Genomic DNA, 26,371 nt, shown 5'->3' on the forward strand with positions numbered 1-26,371 from the left:
GAATTGGGATGTTGCTTTAACTGCACTAACATAATAGTTCTGCAATTAAAATAGAAAAATTCCGAAGTGTGTCTACCGTATGTCTTCACCTAGGATGTTAGAGTCCTGGGATTGGAGAATTGGATGGGGTATTAGAAACCATCTAGTCTCTTCTCCGCCCGAATGGATGGCTCCTTCTGCAGGGCCCTGACTGTTGGCTGAGTGGCCAGTCCTCCGCCCCCTTGTTGACACTCATCTTCTCTGCAGCCCACTGCTTTGCACGTCTTCGGGTTTGGGTGTGGTTTCATGGGATCCACTTCCATGTGACTTTACTGGGATCTTTCAGTTTCCTTTGTATTTATATATTTGAGAACAACTGTCATTCCTTTCTTCTGCTAAATATCCTGAGACTTTTCTCACACAGCTATTTTTATATCTCATACCATCTGACTTTCCTCTGGATAGCTGGATATCAGTGCCCTCTCTAAATGATAAGGTCAGGATATTCTACATGTTTCAATAGCAAAGAGGCTGTTACTACTTCCTTTGCTCTGGACACTCCTATCTAACCTGGGTTTCTGTGTTTTTTTCTTTTAAGTAATATAATTAAAACGCTCTGTTGCCTCAGTGTGACCTGTTGTGAAGAAAAGTGTTTTTCTTCACAGCTTTTAAAAACTAGGATGGAAATTTTCAGACAGAAACATAGGGAGGGTAGTATAATGAGCACCCATATATCTATCACCCACATTTAACAATTGTTAAGAGATAAAGCAATAATATGGCACTTTTTGTCTTAAAATACAGTTATTCCTACTATCCAAATCTATTCTGTACCTCAGAATAGATTGTCCACATTTGTTTGTTCCTGTGGCAAGATTCCAGATATTGAGGGAGTCATCTGAAACTTCCTCCAAACCTGGTTGTTACTGAGTTCAGATAGTGAAAGATACCTGTATTTAATTTAATTTATTTCTTTCCTCCCCAGAGCTCCAGGACATGGTTGTATGTCCTAGTTGTAAGTCCTTCTGTGTGAGCTGCCACCACAGTATGGCAGCTGATGACGCGGCCGGGCGGGGGTGGGGCGGGGGGTGTGTGTTCCACAACTGGGAAGCGAACCCAGGCCGGTGAAGCAGAGGGCGTGGAACTTGACCCACTAGGCCATCAGGGCTGGCTCCAGATACCTGTGTTTTAAAGTAAATTAGAGACGTGACATTTCTCCCTGAATGTTTCCATATGCATGTCTAAAAAGCATGTTTGTCTACTTAACCACTCTCTTATTTCACCTGACAAAGTAACACTAATTGCCTAATCTCATCTGTCACTGAGATCCATACTCAGATTTCCCTCAAATGCCTCTTGCAGCTGTTTTTTTCATACCAGGATCTAATCAAGGACAGTAACACGCAAGTTTGTTGTTCATTTTGATAAAAATGTGAGCTTTACGTTTATCAGCATTAAATTTTATTTTATTGATGTTGCCTCATTAGGCTAGCCCAGAAATCAGCAAACTTTTTCTCAAAGGACCAGATAGTAACTATTTGAGGCTGTGGGTCATTTGGTCTTTGTCACACCTGCTCTGCTGTGCCGCCTAGGTGAACACGCGAGCATGGCTATGTTCCAGTAAGGCTGTTTTTACAAATCAGGTGCCGGCCCATTGGCTGTAGCCTGCTGACCTCTGCCTAACCTATTGTAATCTCGATTTTTTCCATCTCTTATTTGACCATTCTCAAGTTTTGCATCGATTCATTCAATAATACTATTTGGTTATGGTACTCAACTACCTGTGACTCCATCAGACGGTACCAGCTACCATTTAATGAACATGTGCTGTGTGCTTGACATAACCCTGTGTGGTCCTTAGCAGCGCCCTGAGAGATGAGGCGATAGTATCACCGATTTCCAGAAGAGAAAATGAAGACTTAGAGAGGGCTCAGGTGGCCTCCCAGTGCCACATGCCCGGATGTGAGTGTTGGGTCGGCACCCCTTTTGTAAGTGGGTGTGTACTGCTAAACAGACGTGAGAGGACACCCTCTTCTAAAAGGTGGAATGTTGCCTGCTCTCGGGCACGTGTTGAGAGACTGTCAAGTCATCCTTTGGAATCAGGAAAACAAAGTGTGTGTTTCCTCGTCTGCTGTAAAGCATGGGAGGTTAGTTCAGGTGGCGTCTTACTTTTAGAGATGAACGCGCCCAAGAGACCAGGTGGGTTTACGTGGTTAGCCGATGGGTCTGTGCCAGTCTCCCCAACTCCTGCAGGCTCTCAGAGCGTGGACCTTCCCTCGGCGTCCTCAGGTGCAATGTGAGTGTACTTAGAGGAGCTAGCGTCTATCCTTCTGTGTTCTCAGTTTACTTAGTTGTACTCTTTTGGCTTTTAGTTATGTTGGAGTTGTTTTTGCTCTGTCTCTGTGACAGGGTTTGCCGTGCCCCTCAGTTGCAGCATCTTGCCTGGTGGAGATTCACAGTGTGGTCGTCTTGGGTGCAGTTTGTCTGAGAAGCCAGGAGGTGGCAGTGTTTCCCAGGTGCTGCTGGCTGGTTGCGGTTTCCCTGCCAGGAAGAGGGCCGAACCTGGTGTGCTCTGTGCATGGAAATCACTGAGCCAGGAGGACGCTCGGGCGTCTGTGATGCCCTTTCACAGACACTAAAGCACGGGGCTTCCTGGAGCGAGGACAGCTGCAGCTGTCAGCTTTCTTTTATTAGAAGGAGCTGTTTGTTGAACTAACACTAGGCATTCGCTTGAGAAACAGGACAAAACACCTGATTCGCCATGTCTTAATGTTAGGCCCTGGGCAGTGGGAAGACTACTGATGATTATATTTAAATCAAAATGGAATTAACTTTGTTTTTCTTCTAGTAAATGTAATATATATTTGTTATTTTTTTTTAAATCTAGACTCTACAAAACAATAGAAGAAAGAATTTTTTTAAAAAGTCACTCTGATACCAGCTCTCTGTATAGAATAATTGTTAACGTTTTGGCAGGTCTAAGTGTATAAGTACATACGCAGATGTGTAAACCACAGTGAACTCTTATCAAACATAATTTTGTTCCCTTGTGGATCTTTGTGCACGTGCATGTGGTTTTGTAGTTTCTGAGTCTGTGTAGTCTGTTGTATAGGACTGTGCTGTGCTGCTGTGTTCACCCACTCCCTTTTGGGTGGACATGCAGGTTTCTGTTATTAAGAGAATTGCAGTATATAGTCTCACTTCTGCTTTGCTCAGTTGAATTATTTCTCAAGATGCAGTTTTAACTGTTGCCTGCAATTTGACATCTATGCATATTTTTAGTTATTTGAATATGTACTGCCAGATTATCTCCTGTGGGAAGTTCTTGTACCAAATTTAAGAGAGTGCTGGTTAACTCACACCTTCCCAGCACTGTTTGATACTTGCCCATACAGGTAGTGGTATCTCATTTTTCTAAGTTAGCGTTTCCTCATTACTAGTAAACTTAAAATCCGTATATTTCTAAAGGCAAAGAACTTCTACATAAGTAATTCCAAGAAAAATAATAATGGAAATTTAAATATTGTTAGAATCGAATCAAGGGATAATGAAAACATTGTATATCCAACTTCAGACACAGTTAAAACACTGGATTATAGTCGCCCTAAATGTTCATACAAGAAAAGAGGAAAACTTCAAAACTGAGGCATGAAACATCCAGCTTACTTACCAGTGTAAGAAATTAGAAAAAGAGTAGGTCTGCAGAAGGAAAGAGGGCTAAACGTAAGGCAAAAAATTTAATAGAGAGGATCAACTAACTGCTGATAGTTTGTTCTTTGGAGAAACGTAATAAAATAGAAAACCTTTCAGCCAGATTGATGAAGGGAAAAAAAGCAGAGATAAATGATACTGTAAGGAAAAAGAAATATACCACAGTAGAGATTTTAAAAATTTGTAAGAAAGCCGTGAAAAATTGTATGCCAGTAAATTTTAAAATTTAGAAGAAATGGAAAATTTCCCAGGAAAATTTAATTTAGGAAAACTGAAATAGAAGATGTCTATTGTCTAAAAACTCTTAAATTGAATTAGTCTTTTAAAATCCAAGCAAACAAGCAAACAGTTTTCAGATAAGATCTTCTAAAGTGTCTTCCAGAGAATTTAAAAAAAAAAAAGGAAAAAAGAAACTGGTGTAACTTATCTCGTATTCTCGTATGTAAGTTTGATACTCAACCAGATAAGGACAGTCCAAGAAGCGAGGATCGTAGGCTAATTCTACTTATGAATATAGACAGGTCAGTCCTAAAGGAAGTGTTACCACACCAAATCCATCAGTGTTTTCTTTTAAAATCATGACGTAATTGGGTTCAGGGATATGATGTATATGTAACAAGTTTAGGAGAATGGTAACACACTGATTCGGAAGGCCGTTTCCTGCAGAGGGAGAGGACGAGGCTGTGAGCTGGGAGAAGCCAGAGGGCATCAGTTGTAGTGTAACTGTGATTTTTTTAAGCTGGGTGGCGGTACATAAAGGTGCATTGTATTATTCTTTTTGCCCTTCTATATGTCTTAAATATTTCATACCCTAGTGTAAGCAGGCTCAACAGCTTTGTGAGTTTAATTGTCACTTTCAAATACTGTTTTTTTTATGGAGTTACTTAAACACATCCCCTTGGCACTATACAAACCAGTTTTTAAAAACTTATCTATAAGCCAACATGAAATAAAGCATACCACATATGCATTTTCATGGATATTGTGTTAGGGGACTCATAGGGAAGAAGATGACTCTGAGCTCTTTTGCATTTGTATGAAAATAGGTGGCTTCGGAAGCAAAGTTTCAGGCAGACTAACTTAAGTTTTTTCCATGCCTGGTATTAAGATAAATAGTTGGAATTCTAGATAGATGAGAAATTTGATGCAGACTGGAGATTGAGAGGTTGGACTTTCTAGCATTCGCTCACCAAACAACTACTGAACATTTACTATGTGCCAGCTAAGGTGCTGGGCCGAGGGGATGCTCAGCCTTTCAGACGTGCTCTTTGACCTCAGGAGGGTCGGGATGTAGGAGGTGAAGTGGACCGTCCGGATGTTTAACTGTAGGTACCGTAATAGTCGCAGTTTGGACTATTTCTTCCCTAGTGGGAATTACTTTCCCCCGTCTTTCCTATGGCAGTTTGGTTATTTTTTATTTTAAGGAAGTTTTGTGTGTGTGTGTATTTTCAGGAATAACCTAAGCTTTTTGAACTACTTTTAGGGGTAATCAATTCCTTTTTAATGCTGAGAATAAAGTTTACTCAGGTGGACCTTTTCTACCCATTGGTAAATTATTTAGCTACACTTAAAATTAGAAGGGGATCGGGGCCGGGATCGGGGCCAGCCCCGTGGCCGAGTGGTTAAGTTTGTGTGCTCCACTTCGGTGGCCCGGGTTCGTGGGTTCGGACATGGCACCACTCATCAGGCTGTACTGAGGCGGCGTCCCACCTGGCAGAGCTAGAAGGACCCACAACTAGCATATACAGCTATGTGCTGGCGGGCTTTGGGGAGAAGAGGAAAAAACAAGAAGATTGGCAACAGATGTTAGCACGGGGCCAATCTTTAAGAAAAAAAGCAATTAGAAGGGATGTGATAGGCTGTCAGACGCTCTGTAGAAATTGAGGTGGTCTCTCCCACTGGGCTGCCGCTGTCGTATTTCAGAGGGATGTGACGTGCTCGGCTCTCAGAGTGAATCTTTATTAGTATTTGGTACTACTCTCTTGTTTTTCAAGGTGGATAAACTGCAAATGGGTCTTTCCTTTTTTGATACCGCTTCAGAAACGTGCAGGCTTTCGAGTCGGATGCCTGTTTTTTTTTAAGTACCGACTTCTTCATATTATATCCTTGATTTGAAACTTCCTACAGTAATAATGTTTTCTGAGATGCTTGCCAGGTTGCTCGTCTAAAATACGAAGACTTCCTAATTTATGATGAACTCTGCCCACGACCTCATTTTTAGAATTCAAGTTGCTGCAGTATAGAAACAGTCAGCAATTTTGAATTAATTTCAAGGCTTTTTTGCATTCACAAAGATTTGCTTTACTCTTTCTTTCTTGACTTACTCTCACCTCCTACATTGTCCTAAGTGAGTAGTTTAGTACTCAGAGTAGGAGATCTGAGTCCATTTGTTTTAGCCTGTTTGATGTAAAAAATCTGCATGCAGCAGTGAATTTGACATGGTTTCCTCATATGTAGTTTCTCCTTAAGGAATGCTTTCTTGTAGCCTGTTCTCATGGGATGTCTATCAGGATTAGGTTTGGCTGCATATTACGAAACTCCAACATATGAGAGATTTAAGATAGAAATTGACTTTTCTCTCTAAGTCCTGAAGTCTGGAATTAGGACATGCAGGGGAAATAAGGAGCTACACGGTATCGGGACTCAGGCTGCTTCTGCCTTACTGTTCTACCATCCTTACCTCATAGTCTCGTGATCCCAGATGGCTACTTGAATGCCAGCTCTCAAGTCCAAACTCCAGGCACCAAGAATGAAGAAGGGCAGAAAGGCAAAGGGGGTCTCTGCTGGCTTAGTTGCCGCTAGCCACACTTCCCAACGACACAAAACCGTTCCCTTTTATGTTTCATTGACCAGTGCAGAGTCACGTGGCCTCTTGGCTGTACCTGTCACTAGGGAGCCTAAGAAGTATGTGTTTTATTTCTGCCATGGCATACGCAGCTAGACGCCTGGTTCTAGTCATTGTGAAGGAGGGTGGAATGACTGCTGGGGTAAGCAGCTAGCAGCCTCCTCCTCAAACTTATTTCACAATTTTTGTGGGAACATAGAAAACGTGGTGGTGTCCAGATGGCTCAGTATCTGGGTTAGAATCTAATCATGGGAGGTGATGCTAAGCAATCTCTGCTCTGCCTGTTGGTTTGAACTGACTTCATTCATAATCACTGTCATTTTTGTGTTATTTCCCAGGTACATGTGCACAGTATTTTTCATACACTTGTATAATCCCTTCAACACTTCTCTGGTAGGCACCATCTATTCCATGTCACAGATGGGGAAACCGAGGCACAGGTGGATCACACAACACACACTGGGCTAGCCTGCTGCTTGAGATCAGCACTGGGGCCTGCTTCTGTCCACCTCTGTTTCTGTCATGGCCACCCCATCCCACCCCGTACACAGAGATCATTGGAGGTTACTCAGACAGACACAGGGAGCAGAGAAGCGGAAAGATGCACAGATTTAGGGAATATAAGAGGGAGAACATAGGATGCCGCTGAGGTCCGCTCGGCACACAGGACGGAATGCTCTGATGCTGGAGAGGAGCTGGAGCCTCGGTCTCACTTGTTGTCTTGTTCAGTCAGATGCCAGAAGGCAGAAAAACAGGATCGGGTGTCCTCTGCTTGGACTCTTGGCATGGTCGTTGTGTTAGTCATGTAATAATTCGAGTCCCCGTGGAGAGTACTAGCCCTTCATGTTGTGGCCGTCAGGGATCTTGAAGACAGTTATAGTAGTATTATTACGATTTTCTGATTTTCTCTTTGTGCCTTAGGTAAGCTGCGTTGCCATTACTTATTTTTTAAGGTGCGGAAACCCAGTCAAAGAGAGGATTTTTTAGCTGGACATGGGTCACATGCTTAGTGAAGGGCTCAATTTTGTTTGTTGGTTGATTCATAGAGATGCTCCTATCATAGTTTTGAAAACACGTATTTTGGAAGAGTGTGGTCTTGATAAAAATGGTGTCATGCCGTTTATTCAAGCTCCTCCCTCCACACATAGGCTGTGAGCCCCTTGAGGACAAGAGGCTTGGCCTCATTCATTTTTTCTCCAGTGTTCTCAGTGTATAGAAGGTGTTCAGTGAGGGAATAGTGGCTGAATGACTAGTAAATGAGAAAGTCAGTTAGCAAATGTTATAATTAATATTTCTGCTTCTTTACGCTTAAGTCAATTACTGTACCCAAAATAGAGGAAAAATGGGTTATGCTTTTTATAGCCCTGGCAAGTTGTGTGAGGGGGTAGGGTACCATTGCTGGTTGGACGTTGGGACCGCAAAGCCCGCCTTTGCAGGTGGTGTCTGGAACGGCCGTGGCTGTGAAAGGCCAGAAGCAGGAGACAAGTCTGGTGAGCTCCTGGCCTGGAAAAGCTACTGATTAATTTTAAGGAATGAAAGTTAGGTCCAGATTTTGAAGGATTTTGTATGACATGTTACCTTTTAAAAAATGATGTTTTTAGTGGGAAAAAGAAGGGACATGATTTGATTTGAGTAACATTAGAAAAATAAAATAGATTCATTTCTTGCATTTTAGTTTTCAAGATTATTTGTTGAAAATAAATTAACAAAGCATTTGAGTTTTATGACCTGACTTTGTTTTGTTTTATTTCTCAGGATGTGATCTTCGTGGTGGGAAACCGAGTTTTCCAGCTACCCCAATGGATGCAGACAGTGATGTTGCATTGGACATTCTAATTACAAACGTAGTGTGTGTCTTTAGAACAAGATGCCATTTGAACTTAAGGAAGATCGCTTTGGAGGGGGCAAATGTAATTTATAAGCGTGATGTTGGAGTAAGTATCTGAATTCTGGTATGTGTGCTACAGAGCTCATTTTATAGTGCTCCAAATGATCACATAAACTGTGTTCATCCTGCAGGTAGTTTATGAGCCCCTGGTGGGGCGCTCAGTGTCCTGGAGTCGGTGGGGTCCTGCTGAAGGCCCTGCCTCAGGACAGTCGCTCTGGAGACACCTGTCTCCATGCCCTGCCGCAGGACACACCGGCCCCCAGACAGCCGCTGAGCCCTCAGGTTCTGTTAACACAGGAGGGAACAGCTAGACTTTCATGTGTCCTCATTCGAATATCATTGCATTAGAGTGATGCCCATACATATACACACACAGTAATTTTTGTAGTACGATGTCATACCCCTCTTTAATTGGCCAAGCTAGTTGGTATTCTTTAGTAACAAATTGCTGAAAATATTATGGTTCATATCCTAACCTGGACATTTTGAATTCTAGTTTTTGTTAAACTCTTAATATTTAAAATAAAAGCTAGTAAGTTACTTTTAACCTTAGTGTTTTGAGATTAACAATATAAATGACAACGGATGTTCATTTGGCTTTTATAAACCAAAGAGTACTAAGATATATATCTTACTATACGTTTATTGTGAAAATTAGGACTGTGTATGAAGACTCTGTTTAAGCTCTAACAATAGTTGCCAGTATACCATGGGAAATTATCATTAGTTCTTAGTACTAGAAACTAAGTGAAGATGAATTAAGTTCAGTTAAAAATTTCAGAGACTCACAATTAAAGATTTCAGGATGCCATTGTCATCAGTAATGCCATTGTCACTCTAAAAAAGGAATGAATGTGTCCAAAAAGAGGAAAGTGCCTGATGCTGCTTTGAAACTTCAGCATGCCCTACGGCGGTGAAGTCGTTTTTCTTAGGAAGGTTAACTGAAAAATCTGAGTTGATGGACAAGCTAGTGGTGGAAGACAGTTAAATGTACAATACGCTCAGTCCGGGGTTCCTCAGCCACTTGTGTATGAACTTTTATAATGTATTTTAGCTCACATTTTATTTTGGATCTTTGGTAAATTTTGTCTCCTCAGATTTAATAGCTTTCTAGTTTGATAATGTGGCATGGGACAGAGGAAGGGAGGAGCTCAAAATGTAACATGCTTCTTAAGGAGCAACATCTGATTCATTTATTTGTTACATTATTCAGCAAATATTTCATATTTCATGAAAGAAAAGTTGGAATGAAAATTTAAACTCACATGTTATCTTGGACCTTAATCCTTGACCTATTTATCCTCAGTCTGTAGGTAATTTCCTTCAAACCCGTAGCTTTAAATGTCTTTCATATCTAAGAAGTCTAAAATTACATCTCCAGCTCCAACATTTCTCCTACAGTCAAGATTTGCTTATCGAACTTGAATATGTAAGAGGCATCTCGACTGTGAGACACAATATCAAGTAGGGATGGGCACCATGATGCAGAATAAAGCAGGTGAGAAGTTAGAGAGCCAGCGAGAGGGGTCTTTTGGTGGAATGGTCAGGGAAGGCCTCTCTGTGGAGGTGGCATCTGGTGGGAGACCTGGATGAAGTGAGAATATGGAAGGAAGAGTATTCCAGATGAAAGCAGCAGCTACTGCAGAGCTCCTGAGGCATGGAACAAGGTTGGCGTGCGTGAGGATCCGTGCAGGTGGCACATTCCAGTGATGTGACCCGAGGGGAGTGAAATTTGAAGTCTTGACGTACTTGTAATATCTTGCTTTCAAGTGTGTGGTGAGAGATTTATACAGACCTTGTACTTTTAATTGATTAAGTTTCCTTTTGGGTTAAATGCTCTTTGTGTTCAGCTGGTCCTTGATTTCAGAATGGTAATTTGGAGAGGAGTTCCCTCAATCCTGGGTAAGCCTGGAGAGCCATTTCAACATGCAGATGGCCACAGAGCAGAACCACGTGTGGAAATTAACACTTACCATGTAACGAGGATTGTTTTGTTTTGTTTTGCAGAAAGTATTAATGAAGCTTAGAAAACCTAGAATTACAGCTACAATTTGGTCCTCAGGAAAAATTATTTGCACTGGAGCAACAAGGTAGATGTTGCTTGGGTTTGTAACCTTTGTTTTTTAATTCTCTCCTCACGGGAAGGAGAGTGTCGTAGATTTAGCCGCGTATACAGTTAGTTATGGCCCTCGGTGTAGACTGACCCGTGTGACCGGCGGTCTTCTCTCCTTAAACCGCAGTGAGGAAGAAGCGAAGTTCGGCGCCCGGCGGCTGGCGCGCAGCCTGCAGAAACTGGGCTTCCAGGTAACTTTCTGAAGAGCGTCCAAGCTGCAGACGTTCAAGCGTTTCTTTTTGTAAAGTTAAAACTTGTCGTTTAATAGACTAAAGAAAGCCCCACAGAAGCTCCTCTTATGACTGACCTTTTTCTAGGCTTTTTATACTATCTTTCAGTACAAAAATGTAGTAGTAAAACTTGCCCCCGTGGGTGTTTGTAGAGGGTCCTGGCTTTTCCCAGATCCCTTTCCCCGGAGACAGACTTGTTTCCTCACAAGGTAACTGTCTAGTCGACTCTTCAGCTTTGTCACTTCTCACCAAAAAAATCGTCCTTGTGATCATGTCGAGAGTGGTATGTCAGGCTGAGTAGAGCTGCAGCCCCATGGACATGCACACACTGGCTGGCAGGCTCTCACACTCGTAGAAAGGTCACCATCGCTGGCAGGTCAGTCTTACCAAATACAACTTCGTAGAAGCATAAATTTGAGTAAAATGAGTACGTGTTGTAGACTTGCTGGGTCACTTGCGAGTGGTGAGTAAATGACAGAAAGAGAAGGTGGGCTGTGCGCTCTGCAGAGGTGGGCCTGGGCCCTTTCGGATTTGGACGGGAAATGATGGGGGCTGAGCTGCTCTCTCGTGACCCCGTCTCCTCTGAGGCAGAGGTGACAGAGGCACTGAGGTGCGGGGAGGGGCTGTCAGTGCTGGAGGAGAGCAGCCATGTGGAGAACCCTGGGTGCTGGTGGGCCACTCTGCACGGCTGTATGACTTTCTGCACCAGCTCTGTGCCGGCCCTGAGTTGGAGGATGGTTGGTTCATCCAGAATTGCGGTTTTACAGGAACATGTGAAAAGATAGCGGGATAAGATCATTCAAGATGTTGATAGGAGTGGCTGAAGTTACTAATATTGAGAGGACATTATTTTCAGCCTTGGAGCTTCTTTTCTTAGTGTAATATTAGAAATGTTGAGAGAAATCCTAGTTGGTTATAAACATTTTTATCACTCTCTCCCCCAAGGGAACACAACATCCAACATCTAAGCTCACCGACCCGTCCTTTTACTGACTGCGTGGAGGCAGGTCTGACCCTCAGAGTTCAGGGCACACTCACTAGTTACTGAGTGTTAAGTGACAGCTTTTCCATTTTGACTTTTTAAGGAGGACTCTGCTTTAAATTTTTGTCCTCACTATTTTCTCTTTTATCCTAGTAGATTGAATATTCCATTTAAAGTATTAAAAAATTCAACTAAATCTAAGGTTCAAAAGACCCCAGATGTACTGTTTTAATCCTGTGATTATCTCAGGCTTTATTTATTTTTTTAGTGAAGTTTTTGAGGTTTTTTTTCCCTTTAATTATAACATTACAGATTTACAGATAATTTAAAGTACTAAATCCACGCTTCTGATGTTTGCTTTATCTTATTTGCTCTCATTTAAGGATTGGAACTTAATTATTAAGATTGCCCTGATGAGCAGATTTTTTGTTTCAAAATAATTCATTGAGTTTTACTTCTCTCCTAAAGGTAATATTTACAGATTTTAAGGTTGTTAACGTTTTGGCGGTATGTAACATGCCGTTTGAAATCCGTTTGCCAGAATTCACAAAGAACAATAGACCTCATGCCAGGTAGGTCTTTGAAGAATCAAGATAACTAACCAAATTTGAAATTACTCATCAGGCTACAAATACATATATTAATTGTCTTTTTTTGTGTAGTTACGAACCTGAACTTCATCCTGCTGTGTGCTATCGGATAAAATCTCTAAGAGCTACGTTACAGATTTTTTCAACAGGAAGTATCACAGTCACAGGTATTCTATGATATTGAAACCACGCTTGCCAATCATGGATGGAATGAGATAAGAGCTGCCCCTACCAGAACAGAAATATTGTCTGATTTGTCCCCTTCAGGAGAAGCAGTCTCCTGGCTTTTAACGCTGTGGATTAGTTTCACCTGCTTCTTCATCCTGTTTTTAAATCTTGCATATACTATTTGGTGTCTCTCTTCTCTCCCTCCTCATCATCTTAGTGAGAGTCCCCGTGTGGTTCCGTGGAGCTGTAGGTCATTGCTCATTGCTCTCTAGTATCCAGTGTGTGAACTTACTCTCCACAGGCAGTGGGGGAGTTTTCAGTGTGGAGCTGTTAAGAATGTTCTAGTCTATGTTTTCATAGTATGATTTTTTAATTTATGATATCTTGTATTTAAAATACCCGAGAAACCCATTTTATGAACTTCGTAGAGGTTTTACGTAGGCAAAATACTCAAAGGTAATTGATAGCTGTTTGTTACATTTTGTGTGTATTTTGTTACATCTTTTGAGTCTTTAAGTATTTGGAAGGGGTGGTTTCAAAATAGTGACATGGAAGTCACAGGGTAGCATTAGCATGCCGAATGATTTTTAAAGGTACTGTGGTTATAATTATTCAGAGACAGTACTTGGGAGTCAGGCCCAACCTTCAGCAAAACTGAGATAAGAGAAATTTCTTCAGTGTCCTTGAAGTTTTCTTTTTATTTCTTCAATCCTTAGAGGAGGATAAAGTATTAATTGACCCCTTTAGATGCTTGACAGATAAGCTTGAGTTTTGGCTCGTCTGTGGGTTTTTGCATCTGCCTTGGAGTCTTGTGAAGTATATTGCCGGGGCTGTGCCTGAATCTTAAAATGGAGTGGTGGGTACACGTCTGTTTCCGCTATCTGTTTCTACATTTTCGAGTCCAGACTTCTGAGAGGCCCCAAATTCTATTGATAAGTTTCTGCTCTGTTAAGTTTAGAGTAAAACAATGCATATATAAAATCTTTATTTATTGTGTTAATCATTAAGCAACACAATAGCAAACAAGACAGTTGACCTGGTTAATAAGTATGCATTACATATTTACATCTGGAATATACTATGGCATGTTAACACTTCGGTGAACACACACATGAGTGGTTCCCATGGGTAGAGCGCTGTCCTGTGTGGAGGGGCGAGGTGAGTCAGGAGTGGACGGGGGTGTGTCAGCGCCATCGGAGTTCATGGCAGGTGCATATGTTCCTTTTCAGGATGTTTCAATGTTAGTGAAACCATTTTTATTCAAAGTAAATTTTATGGAAATATTTTTCATTGTCCTTTTTAATGTTTCTTTTTGGCTATTTAAAAGATCACAGTGTTAAAGTTATTCCTAGTGTTATCTGGACTAGCGAATAAGTAGCATCACCTTGTGCCTTCTCTTCTGTTGACTGGGAAGCAGTGAGGGTGAGAGGGCAGGTCTGTAACGAACGCGGGGACACCCAGTAGTAGCCCGCTGTGGGGCTGTGGACTGCAGACCACGTGGTGTGGACAGCCCTCTGCTTGCCCAGCACTCAGGGGCAGCTTTGTGTCCTCTCCCGGCTTCCTCTACACTCCTTTGAGTCTCACTCGAAGGCTAACCAAAAGCCAGACCAGGTGACCACAGGACAGTGGTCTCTGGTCCCACCTGTCACGCTTCCCTCGAGAAGCACGTCCCCACACTTTCCTCCTCCGTGGTGATGTGTGTGTGGTTTGCATGTTCACTCTTTCACTCTGGTCCCTGAAACAGAACGAGTAACCTCAGCTTCTGTTTCAGATTCTCTTGAATTGTCCAGAAGAAATGTTTATTGTCCTGGTTTTTATGGTGACTGTGGGTATATAATTACATAAGTGAAGATTTTTTTAAAACAATTAACGTGATGTCCTGAACTGCTTGGATATCTTTAATTCTGGGAAATCAGCTTTCCTCTGCTTTCCTTGGCCTCCTCTCACTGCCCCCCCTCCCCCGCCCCGTGTGTTACAGGCCCAAACGTCAAGGCTGTGGCTACTGCTGTGGAACAGATTTACCCGTTCGTGTTTGAAAGCAGGAAAGAAATTTTGTAACTCGTCACTTAATTGGTTAGAATCCCTAACTGAGCACCTTTTAAAACCTGCTGCACATTGGACTCAAAACAGAAGGAGAACTGGACCAAGAGTAACTGAGGAAAGACTCTGAAGACCGCCATCGTTCACAGCTACAGTGTAAGCTCCGCCCGGTGGATCTTAGCTCAGACCTTGCTGTAATGTAAAAGGAAGTTTACAAGACGTGACGTTGCTGCTTTTACACGAGGACGTTCTATTTATTTTCGCAGGAATTCTCATGTCCCCATAGCAGAGCTGTCACAGTGTGCACTACCTTCGTTGTTTCGTTGTTGTCATTATTTTTTCCCAGTTTGAGCTCATGTGTTTTATTTGTGAATAGCCTTTTACATTTTTGTATGCTGAATATGGGCACCAAAGAACCTGTAAAAGTTATCTTTTCAATTGAATGTGCACAAATAAAAGTTTGGAAAAGATCTCTCCTCATATCCATTCTGTAACTTTCATTCCTCATTTTCTATTTTAACAAGAATTGTATTCATAATTCTTTTTTTTAATCTATGCAAGCTTAGACTTTTGCTAAAGTGCGTTGGCTTCTTTTTGAAGTGTATTTTGTACATATATGCCACATGTGTATAGTATCTTTTAATGCTCTGTTACCAAATATCAAATAGAAGTTTTTTTCTCGCAGATTAGACATGAAAATGTGTATAGAAATTCTAGGGAACTGGAGTAGAACTTTATAGATTAAGCATAATGTTTTACGTTGCTAATTTAATATGATGGAAAATGTTAAATATCTTTTAAAAGTTACAAAATTGTAGTTTTAAAAGGAGAAACCTCTTACCTACGAGATGGATGTGAGGAAGAAGCTGTGCCGGGTTGTGCCTCGGATGCGCCTGTGTTGCTCTGGAAGGACTCAGCTCTGGTTGTAGGAAGGTCGTGATGTCAGGCTGGTGCTCAAGGCTCTAATATGCGCCTTGTCAGAAGCTGATGCATTGTGCTGTTTTACAAGAAGTGCCCACAAGCTGCCTCTGTGCCACAGGATAATTATAATAGAGTTCAACTTGAACTTGAAAGCCATTTTGCAAGATATGTCTTTTCCCTTGCTGTGTCTTATTTGATGGAGCTGTAGAGTGACTATTCGGTATATGGGATTGCTATTCCTAAGGTCATAAGAAACGTGCATTTGTGAAACAGCGCCTCTGGCCCACCCCCGAGCCCCGGAGTGGGAACGCAGGATCAGCCGCAGCTGTGCTCCGATGCGCATGTAGGAGGTTAGTGTCAGCGGCAGTGGTTTCACCGAGGAATAAAGCTGAGTGTAGAGTCGAGTTAGCTCTCAGTTACGACTTAATGGAGACAGTGTTCCAACACAATCTTCCACTAATACCTGAATTCCCAAAAAGTTTGGAAACCTGTTGGAAAATTGCAACATCTTAACCTCCATGTTCCAGCACTGTTTCTGTTTTCCTTACCGTATTATAAAATCTTGAAACCTAGCCTAAGCACTGCACTGAACAGTACCTAATATTTTATGTTTGTTTTTATCTTCTTCTCGATGCCTTCCCCTCCCCCGCCTCTCACTCCCTCCTAAGTGAGGGGCAAAGGCGAACTTATATTTTCTTTCTTGTGAAAGACTTAATTGTGATTTTCAGACTTCTGTTCTTTTTTTACATTTGTGTTTATTAGCTTCATTTCAAGATCCAGTAGGATAGGTAGCCACATTAGATATAGAGAATAAAATTCAGTGAAGTAGTTATAGGTACTAGGTAGACTGTTTTAAAAATTTGATATTTTCCACTTAGTTTTAATTAACAGTAATAAGTGACCTCCTGTTTTGCAATGTTCACAAAGAAGAAATATAGAAAGGAGGCAGAAACATGATGATATGGCCAAGGTGCAGATCCAGATCTCGTAACAGGTAGATCAGGAGCTCAGCAAAATGCTTCCTCAGAACCGAGGAAGAAAGACAATCTGGTCTGGGTTCAGGGCTGCAGTGTGAGCATTGCGTGCAAAGGGTCGTTGGTGACCCCAAAACTTAAACCTGGGGAGAGAGGAGCATGTCGGGTGTTTTCTGCTGGCTTTTCACAAGTGCTGTAAATTTTTTATAAATAAAACTGTGAATATATACATACAAATTATAAGTATTTCCATTTTTTGTTTTTGAACTCAAAAAGCTCTGATTGGGAGTGTTTTGGGTTAAAATTAGTGTGAAGACAATTGTTTAGTTTTAGACTGAGGATAAAAGAAAAATATGAGTGTTGAAGACACTGAAATCATTACTGATAAACCTACTAGGTTTATAATCAATTTCCTGCCCATTTACAACGAATGACTAAGCCAAAAACTAGCTAAAGTGTATATAGTGTTTGAACTTCGAAGGAAATGTAACAATCTTCTTAAATACCTTACAATCTGTGATGCTTGGGAAAGAAAAAAATGCATATTGATTATCTGTCTTGATTTTTCTTTTTGAATCTCAGCATATAATTCTACCGACGATTTGTAATAAACTTCTAATCCTCTACAGAACACACTTTCTTTTCTCCTTCTAAAACCAACAAATGAACAGAAAACAATTCGTGCTCAGACTTGCTGAGGAAATGCACTGCAGCAGAACTACGATCTCAGATCTCCTCTCCTCGTAACTGCCCCACCGATTTCAGTCTAGACGGCACATTTCAGAGGCAAGACTGGTAGTCATTCTCCTGAGTCTCTGATGATAGTTTCACTGTTGCCTGCATAGACTGTAGTCTCATTACTCTGTCATAAGGAAATGTAGTGGGGCAGGCAGCCTTATATCAAACTGGGGCAGTGTGTTACTGGCTAATAGGAAAATTCCAAGCTAAAAAAGAAAGGATTTTTGACTCTTAGGATTCTCTTTTCTTCAGGTTAATCATATTTTTGTATCCTTTTTCAAGTTAAATTGTTCATAGTTTTAAGTTTGTGTGTCTTCTATAGCTTATAATATTAGTGATCCGATGGGTTACTACTTAAGTGGTTTGAGATTCTTTATTGTAGATTTTTCAGTCATACCCAAATTCTATTGGTAAAATGCCTCAACAAGTCTGAAAATTCAGCTGGAGAAAGACGGAAGAGAGCAATGCCTTGAAAACCCGTGTCGGGTACAGCGGGCATCTCTGTTCCGTCATAGAGAACAACCCCGGGAGGGAGCTGTCCTGGTGACTGAATGTCATCTGTCACGTCTGCAGCTACCTAAAGTCAGCACCATGATGGCCTATGTGCCACACCTGAGGTGGAGACAGTCCTGAGGAGGCAAGGGCTGCAGGAGACTGGGTCGCTGTTGAGTTATTGTGAAAGCCTTGCAAAGAGAGAATTTTAGAAGCTTCATTTAACAGCTTAAACCTAATTGCTTAGAGATCTGTAAATAACTTAATGGCCTGCTCCTCTTTTAATGGTTTACTAACAGCTATTTCTAAATAAGTATGGTGCCAGGATTTTGAAATTGCCTTTTCTATGCATATTTTTAAAAATGGATGGGGAAATACTTATTTCTCTCCGCTGTTTGCAGAATTGTTTCTTTTAATATTTTATAATACTAATATGAAATTCGTAAAAGGATATTTTGCATTACATTGTAGTTCATAATTCATAAAATAAGCTGTGTCATCGTCATACTCGTTGAACTGTAATGAGGAGTTCACCTAGGATCCTCACCAGGAGCCTATCCTAACCTAGAAGGTGTGCCATTGTCCACACTGCGTCCTGATGCTTTTCTACACAAGACCTCGTGCAAGGAGCGTCTTAGTGGGCGAAAGCCGGGACGCTCGTGTTTGGAACACTCCTGTGTCTGAGTCATGAAGCTGCAGCTGGCCTCTGTCCACACAGACCTCAAGTAAAAGTTGATTGCATCGCTAGTTCATAGTCTTTCACAAGCTGCTCTGTGAAAAAGGCTGGAAATACTGCACCAGCCGGTATTTTTTTGGCCTGCTATCCTGCTCAGAGTAAGAAAGAGGTTACTTGGGACCCTGTACCTCGTCTACCTTTTGTGGTTCCTTTTAGGGGTGGGTGGAGATTAAAGATCGTCTTTGTAATTTCAGGGCGTTTCTTTAAAACTGGCTCCATTCCACTGAAGAGAGAGCACGGGCGCGGTGTGAGACACGCTTCCGCTCTGCTCTCAGCCTCCATCAACTCCATGAGGTCCTCAGGGCGTTAGGTCTCTGGAGAAAGCTGCCCGGCTTGTCCCCTCTCACACAGCTTTTTACACTCCGAGAGCTGCTCCTGGGGTTTTCTCTCCTGAAGCTGTTTGGGCACTAATTCCTCTTGGTGATGACTCATAAAACAAATGTTGTTTTTCACATAGTTCCTGAAAGAGAAAGAAGCGCTAGAAAATATCATTCTTAGTTTACAGAACTTGAAAGAAATGTGCAGGCTATTATTTTTTAAATTACCCTGTGGGGTAATGTTTTAGCTACGCAAAAAAGACATTTATTGCCAAGCCTTGGTGCCTCGTGAAATTCAGGATACGCCAGCACTTTGTCAGTGTCATGAGGGTCAGCTGGGGGTCTCCCGAGAACACGGCCGCATCATTCCTGTCTGCAGGGAACAGGTCCAAGGACAGTAGGATGTGAACCTAATGGCGATAACATCCCAGATCCTACTTCACTTTTTTCATTTCTTGAACTCTGCCAATATGCTATATTTATGTCTACATTGTCTGCCTTCTGCATTATTCCCTTGCTCCTGCATTAACAAATTCTTTTCTACAGGATTCTTCTCGTCAACATAAAAATATGTTCTAGTATCTTACGTTTACTTAAAAACAAGAGGAGGCCGTCTTTGAACCTCCCTCCCTTTCAAATATCTTTTCCTATAATTTAACCAGTTAGTCAGTGGCTGCAGCATGCCTGCTACTGTGGCTAAAGACTCCTGCTTTCAAGGACGTTACCTTGTCCTAGAGGAGACCAGCACTGAACGAAGAGTATAATTGCAAGTCGTGAACGTGCTAATGAGGAAAGTAACAGGAAAGGAAGAGGACAAAGTTGAGGGGGACTCTGTCATATTGCGGGCATCTCTCAAGTGACGTTTGGGGGGCCTGCTCAGTGGCGCAGCGGTTAAGTGTACACGTTCTGCTTTGGCGGCCTGGGGTCCGCTGGTTGGGATCCCGGGTGCAGACAAGGCACTGCGTGGCAACCCATGCTGTGGTAGGCGTCCCACATATAAAATAGAGGAAGATGGGCACGGATGTTAGCTCAGGGTCCGCCTTCCTCAGAAAAAAAAGAGGCGGGTTGGCCGATGTTAGCTCAGGGCTAATCTTCCTCAGAAAAGAAAAAAAAAAGCGACGTTTGATCAGACACTGGAATGAAGTGTGAAGAATTGCAAGTAAAGTGTGTTTACAGAGAGACCAGTGTGGCCAGAGCGTAGCCAGGACGTGGGTGACAGAGATGAGGTTGGAGGGGTGAGTAGCAGCCATAGTAAGAAGTTTGCATTCTGTTCAAAATGATTTTGAGCTGAGGAATGACGGTCTTTAGATCACTCTACAGGACAGACTAGAGTGCAGAGCTGGAAGGCCAGTTTGGAGGTTAGCATCGTGCAGGTGAAAGATGGCGGCTTGGATGGAGAATGGTACTGTGGGAAGTGTCAGAGGCATGACACGTTTCATTAACAGAGCTGATGACGTACTGGCAGTGTAGATGCGGGGTGCAGGGGATAGCGTGGGTGACTCCTGAGCTGCTGGCCTGAGGAACCCCCTTCTCAGCCCCCAGCAGGAGGCTTGTGGAGGAGTGTGTGTGTGTGTGTGTGTGTGTGTGTGTGTGTGTGAATGAGACTGGGAGTCCGGAGGTGTGTGTAGGTCATGCCAAGCTAGAGATGCCTGTGAGACGTTCCAACAGACAGTGTTAGGTAGGCAGGCAGATCTGGAATTGGAAAGCCAGGTAAAGGTCCCAGCCTGGAGATCCACTTTTGGGAATCGTCAACTTAGGGGTGGCGTACAGAGCCGCGGGCATAGATCTCGGAAGTGAGTGTAGGCAGAGGAGAGATCTAAGGACCGAGTCCTGGGCACTACTGTATTCCAAGGGGTGGAGGAGGAGCAAGAGGAGGCCAAGGAGACCACGGAGTGACTGAGGGAGGAGGAAGGGCAGGGAAGCATGGTATTCCAGGACACAAGTGAAAGAAACGTGTTTGAAGATAGGAAGCACAAGGAACTGGCAAGTGCTGCTGGGAAGTCAAGTGATGCGGGACGGAGGCCTGCGCCTGAGGTTTGATAACTTGAAAGTCATAAGCCGCCTTCGGAGTAAGACAACGGGAAAGAACGCTTGAGTGGAGTGAGTTCAGAAAGACTGGAAGGTGAGGACATGGAGACAACAGACATGGAGCGCTCTAGAACGTGAAAGTCCGGGCAGGAAACGGGGCGTACCTGGAGGGAATCTGAGGTCTAGGGAGGTGTTTTGTTTATGATGGGCAACAGTGCAGCTCGTGTGTGTGTGTGCCCACGTGCCTGGGGGCACAATGATAATCCCATAGAAGGGGGATATTGATGCCATACTCGGTGCTCAAATGGAAGCACTGGCCTTTGCGACCAGGCAGAGGCTGTGGGCATGGACATGAGTAGGTGAGTAGATGACGTGGAGGATGAGGTGGTCTCTACTTCTGCTGTCTCAGTGACCTGAAAAAGCAAGATCAGCAGAGCGTAGGGAAGTGGGAAGGAGCGCTGGAAGCTCGAGGGTGGTGCACGGTGTGCGGTACTCATCTTGGAGAGCAGGAGAGCCACCCGCTGGGGAGATGCAAGATGTTCCGGTAGGCCTGCTTGAGATTCATGTTCATCCCTTGAAACTAGTCCTGTCAGCATCGTCGTGTGTTTTCTTGAGCCATGTTTAGCTCCTCGGATGCAGGGATGAAATAAGCTAAGTCAAGTGGTTCAGTCAGAGTGAAGCCTTGCCTGAAGGGAGGGCTGGTGGTCCATGGAATCTGAGCAGATGAGTGAGGACGTGGGATGGCTACTCGATGGACTCCAGGTCCTGCTGTGGCTGGAGATTGTTGAGGTGCAGGCATGCGAGCCGGGACACAGAGTGCGCCCAGGGTGAGGGGGGCGCTGCGAATCAGCAGTGATTGGTGGTGGCAGTCTAGGGTGGGACCATCCCGTTTGCGCCCCCTCAGAGCCAAACTGGAATGAGTGGACTGTCGCTGATTCCTCACGAACTTCCACTCCCCTCAAACCTCTCCAGTCCCCGCTGGTCCTCTCACTCCACTGGGACCGCCTGACAAGCCTGGGGTCACCTCCCTCTTTGTGTGGCCCCGTGGCAGCACGCACCTTCATCCAGTCCCGCCTCCTTAGACACTTCTTTCAGTTTCAGTGCTACTGCCTGGCTCCCCCGCCTTACTGCTGCCTCCTCTCAGTCCTTTCTGACACTCCATTTCCTCTGCCTCCTCTCTAAATGTTGGCGCCATCTTGGGCTCAGTCCTGGACCTCAGGACCGTCTCTCTGCTCTCTGACTAGGTGATCTCATCCAGTCCCATAAACTAAAGACCACTCACAAGCTGATGGCCTCCCAGACCTGACCCTAAGCCTCTGTCTCCAGAATTTCAGACATACGTATTCAGCTGCCGACTAGTAATGTATCTATCTGGTGTCTAATGGACATCTCAAAATTAATACATCTAAAACAGAACTCTCTAGTCTCCCCAGCCCTGGAACCTCGTCCTCTTCCAGGCTTCCTAACCTCACCATCTGTGCAGTCTCTTAAGCTAGAAATGTCAGCATCCAGACTGCTTCCTTGTCTTATTCCTATATTCAGTTCATTCACTCATCCATCCATTCCTTCATTCAATTATGAGCTTCAATTATATGTTAAGGAATTATTCCAAGTTCTGGGAAACAACAGTGAACAAAATATACAAAATTCCCTGCCATCAAGGAAGTTAAATGGAGTGAGAGGAGACAAACCATAAACCAAGTAAAATGCAGACAGTATCAGATGTGGAAAAAGGTGAAACAGGACAGTGGATGCAGAGTTGGGGACACGACTGTGATTTTAAATAGGGAGACAGGAAAGTCTGAAGGAGGTAAAGCAGGAGAACAGGCAGATGTCTAGGGAAAGAGAATTCAAGACAGAAGGGGGTAAGTGCAAAGAGCTTGGGTCTTGCACGTGCCTGGTGCATCCGGGATGCAGCCACGAGGCCAGTGTGGCCGAGGAGAGGAAGAGGGGAGAGCAGAAGGGTATGCAGGGCCCTACGGGAGTCAAAAGGCTTTTATTCTGAGATGAGAGCAGCCAGAGGATTTGAGCAAAGGAGTGGCTTGATCTCATTTAAAGCGATCCCTGGCTGCTGTGTTGAGAGAAGACTGGAGGGGACAGAAGGTGAAATAAGGACCAGGCAGGTGGCTGTGACAATAAAAAGGAGAGAGATCGTGATGGCTAGGATCAGAGGGTAGCAGGGAAGGTAGTCAGCTCAGCATATGTTGAAATAAGCAAACACACTTTTCTGATAGATGGAACTGTAGAGTGTAAGAGAGAGAGTCAGGGCAGACTCCAAGACTTGTAGTCAGAGCAGCCATGATAAAGTGGACGTCAGCTGGCATGGAAAAGCAAGTGGAGTAGGTCTGGGCAGCATCAGGGTTCGGTTTAGAACATGCAAGTTTGAGATATCTGTTAGACATGTGAAAAGAGAGGTCCAGCAAACAGTTGACAGACAAGCCTTGAATTCAGAAGAGATTGAACCCGGAGATGTAAATTTCGGAGTCAGGGCATAAAGATGGAATAAATGTGACCAGGAACCAGGCAAGGAAAGGGTTACTGAGAATGTGATCGATAACTAATGTGGACTGTCAAATGTTTTCCAGATAAGGAGAAACTAAATGTTCTGTTTTTCAGAAATTGATGTCCCCTTCTTGCACATGTTGCCATCTTACAGTGAAATTTACATGGTTGCAGCAAGACCCCTGCAAACTGCTCCAGCTCCAAATGTCCAAATGTTACCATGGACCTGTTATGTAGTGACATGTTACATTGAACTCATTATGTAATGGCATGTTGCATTGAACCTGTCATGTAATGGTACCTTGATTTCCTGGTGTAATGACCTGCACGTGCACCCTGATTGAGCTCAGTTGTTACAAAGTTGGTAACATATCCTCTGCACTCTTATGTATAAGGTCTACACTGGTGCTAGGCTTGGGGAGAGACTGCTTTGGGAGCTATCCCCAGGGTTCTCCATTGCTTGTGCAAGCAATAAACCTTTTCTTCTCTTACTTCTGCCTTGGTTGTGCTTTTCTGCTCTGCACTCCCCAAGAGGCAAACCCCTTGAGTTCTGCTACGTAAATGCTGTAACTTTGTCTGAGAGCAACGAGCCAGTAAAGGGGCATAGAGAAGTGGCTGGAGGACTAAGCCCTAGGGCATGAAAACTTTAAGTTAGGAAGTAGGAAGATAGGATGGAACCAGCAGAAGATGCTGAGGAGGAGTGACTGGGAGGAGACAACCAATGTAGTCCCTGAGGGCAGAGAAGCAAGTATTTCAGGAAGGAGGGCATGCTTAGTCAGTCAAATGCTGGGGTCATCACTGAGCCAGCCATGAAGGGGAATGAGGATTTATCACTGGGCTTAGCAACCTGGAGGAGACTGGGATGTTAAAAAGAGCAATTTCAGTAGAGGAGTGGCCATAAAAGTCTCATTGGAGCAGGTTCCTGAGAGAATGGGAAGAGAGAAATTGAGGACAGTGAATCTAGACAAGTTTAGGAGAACTTTGCTATAAATGGTAGCAGACAAACAACAAAAGCTAGAAAGGAAAATGGAATCAAAGACCTTTTTTTTTTTAAGAGGGAGAAAAAAATCACTCAAGGTTTGAATGCTGCTGAGTAGAGATCCAGGAAGGAGGTAAAATATGGATGATGCAGGCGTGCACAGGGAAAATTGTTGGAGAGCGTCCCAGAGAAGGGAAGGGATGGGGGTGTATTTGGATCAAATACTGATGTGTAGGCTGATGTCAGAGATTATGGAAGCTCCCCTCTGACTGTGTCCATTTTCTCTGTGAAGTCAGAAGCAAGACCATCAGTGGGAGCAAGGAGGGCTAAGGAGGTGAGGAGGTTTCCAGAGAGAGAAGGTGGTGTTGAACGCTGTCCAGGAGAGAGGCGGTTAATGGCCAGGGACACGTGTGACAGCCAGGCTGCATGGAGGGCCGCTGGAGGTCAGTGATCATGGTTTAAAACGAGACCCAACGCTGTGCTGGTGTGCCTCCTCAGCACGTTCAGCTGGGTGACTGCAGACGCTCACTTGACATGCCTTAAAAAAGTAAATCAGATTGTGTCACTCCCCTGCTTCAAATACTTGAGTAACTTCCCATCACACTTGGAATGAAATCCCAACTCCCTCAGCTTGCAAAGCCCTGCACAACCGTCTACCGACTTTCTAACGGAATCTCAGATCCAAGCCCCCTGGTCACTTCCCGTTCCCAGAACGGGTCAGGCGCGTTTCTGATTCAACCTTTGCACTAGCTGTTCTCTTGGCCTGAATTCTTTTCCCCCCTATCTTTGTGGGGTTGGACTTTATCATCACCCAGATTTTATCTTAAATGGTACCTCTCAGAATGACCTCAGGTCAGCCAATCGAAAGCAGCCCCACCCCATCATTTACTATCTTATCAGCACAGTGTCATTCTCAGGGCATTTGTTGCCTGACATGCTCTTGTAGCATCTGGTGCAGAGCAGATACTGGGGAAATGTGTTGAAGAAATGAATCTGGATGAATGAATGAAGACATGGCCACCTAAAATTAACTGCAGCAAGTGAAAAATAATCTAAGCCTCAGAACAAAAATGTTTACAAAACATGACCTTGTTGCGTTTCTCTATTTGTTTCCACTTCAACTGGGGAAAAGAATCAGTCACAGCTGAAATAGCAAATATGGCAAATGTCCCATTTTGAGTTTGTAGCTGGCAGGGCAGAAGTTCAAAATAAGATCCTTTCAAATTACATGATTGCTGAAGTCTTTTCTGACCTCTCCACTCAGTCACTGTTTAGTTTATAAGAAGCTTAACCACCTTGGAAGAATGTTTGTTGTCTCAGCCTTGTAGAAATAGAAATAAAAGACCTCAGCTCCAAATATGAGAAAGGAAAATGGTAAGCAATGTGAAGTATCAACTTGGCAGTGAACTTGATATTATAAATAGTTTCCTTTCTTACTCTTTGGAAAATCATTGGGGAATACACCTCAGGACCGTCTGTTCCCCTGGTGACAACAGTTGCTTCATTGTTTCATTAACTGCTAAATTCTTAAAGACACCCTTAACCCAGCAGTGTCCTTCCTCATTCTTCAAGGTCACTTCAGCTTCTGTGTCCTCGCAAGTCCCAGAGCTTTCCATCACCCCGCATTTACTTAACTAGTTTGAGAACTTTTCAATACCATTATGTATTTTACTTTGTTTTTATTTTTATCTCTGACATTTCCTTCCAGGGAACCTTGTTTAACATACATACTTCATACATACTTTGGTCAATTTACACAATCCAGGCTGCTTACATTTCCATGTTAAAAGCTTCTCCAGCCTGCTGCTTCCTGCTAAGACAAGCCCAGGCTCTCCAGAGTTGCATCAATAGGAGTGAAGATCTCAGAAAGCACACTTTGTTTCCTTTCTGCCCTCAGAACTGGGCTTCCCCACAACATACCCCCTAGTAGATACTGTAGCTGCTGCTACACATGAGTTTAAAATGCAGAAGGATGTTGCCAACTCGTCTTTCATCATCCTCTGCATCAGCATCCTTATCTAGCTGTGCTCTTCACACCAACCTCCTGGCGTCTGTCATCTGCTGGGGCCCCGCAGCACTCTGGCCTCTGGATCTCCTAATTTACCATTTATAACTTTCTTGGAGAGAGTCTGGATTTA

The 26,371-nt window shown here is 43.4% G+C and overlaps 2 protein-coding genes across 5 annotated transcripts in view; one reads left to right on the forward strand and one right to left on the reverse strand.

Moving 5' to 3' along the window:
- Positions 1-15,026, forward strand: part of TBPL1 (TATA-box binding protein like 1) — a 29,579-nt gene extending 14,553 nt beyond the window's left edge. Inside the window, exons 2-7 of one of the 2 annotated variants that reach the window (XM_014850569.3) lie at positions 8,291-8,469; positions 10,431-10,513; positions 10,664-10,727; positions 12,217-12,320; positions 12,411-12,505; positions 14,485-15,026. In XM_014850569.3, the coding sequence (XP_014706055.1) occupies positions 8,335-8,469; positions 10,431-10,513; positions 10,664-10,727; positions 12,217-12,320; positions 12,411-12,505; positions 14,485-14,564 (561 nt within the window). In that variant the 5' untranslated portion in view covers positions 8,291-8,334 and the 3' untranslated portion in view covers positions 14,565-15,026. Of the gene's footprint in view, positions 1-8,290; positions 8,470-10,430; positions 10,514-10,568; positions 10,728-12,216; positions 12,321-12,410; positions 12,506-14,484 lie in introns of both variants that reach the window. The other variant, XM_044754145.2, reaches the window with a different exon arrangement.
- Positions 15,027-16,814: 1,788 nt separating this feature from the next.
- Positions 16,815-26,371, reverse strand: part of SLC2A12 (solute carrier family 2 member 12) — a 57,972-nt gene continuing 48,415 nt past the window's right edge. For 2 of the 3 annotated variants that reach the window (XM_070496137.1, XM_070496138.1), the window contains one exon: positions 16,815-18,867. In XM_070496137.1, coding sequence (XP_070352238.1) covers positions 18,714-18,867 — 154 coding nt within the window. In that variant the 3' untranslated portion in view covers positions 16,815-18,713. The remainder of the gene's footprint in view (positions 18,868-26,371) is intronic. The other variant, XM_014850565.3, reaches the window with a different exon arrangement.

This window comes from Equus asinus, chromosome 24 (genome assembly GCF_041296235.1).
Source record: "Equus asinus isolate D_3611 breed Donkey chromosome 24, EquAss-T2T_v2, whole genome shotgun sequence".
NCBI lineage: Eukaryota > Metazoa > Chordata > Mammalia > Perissodactyla > Equidae > Equus > Equus asinus.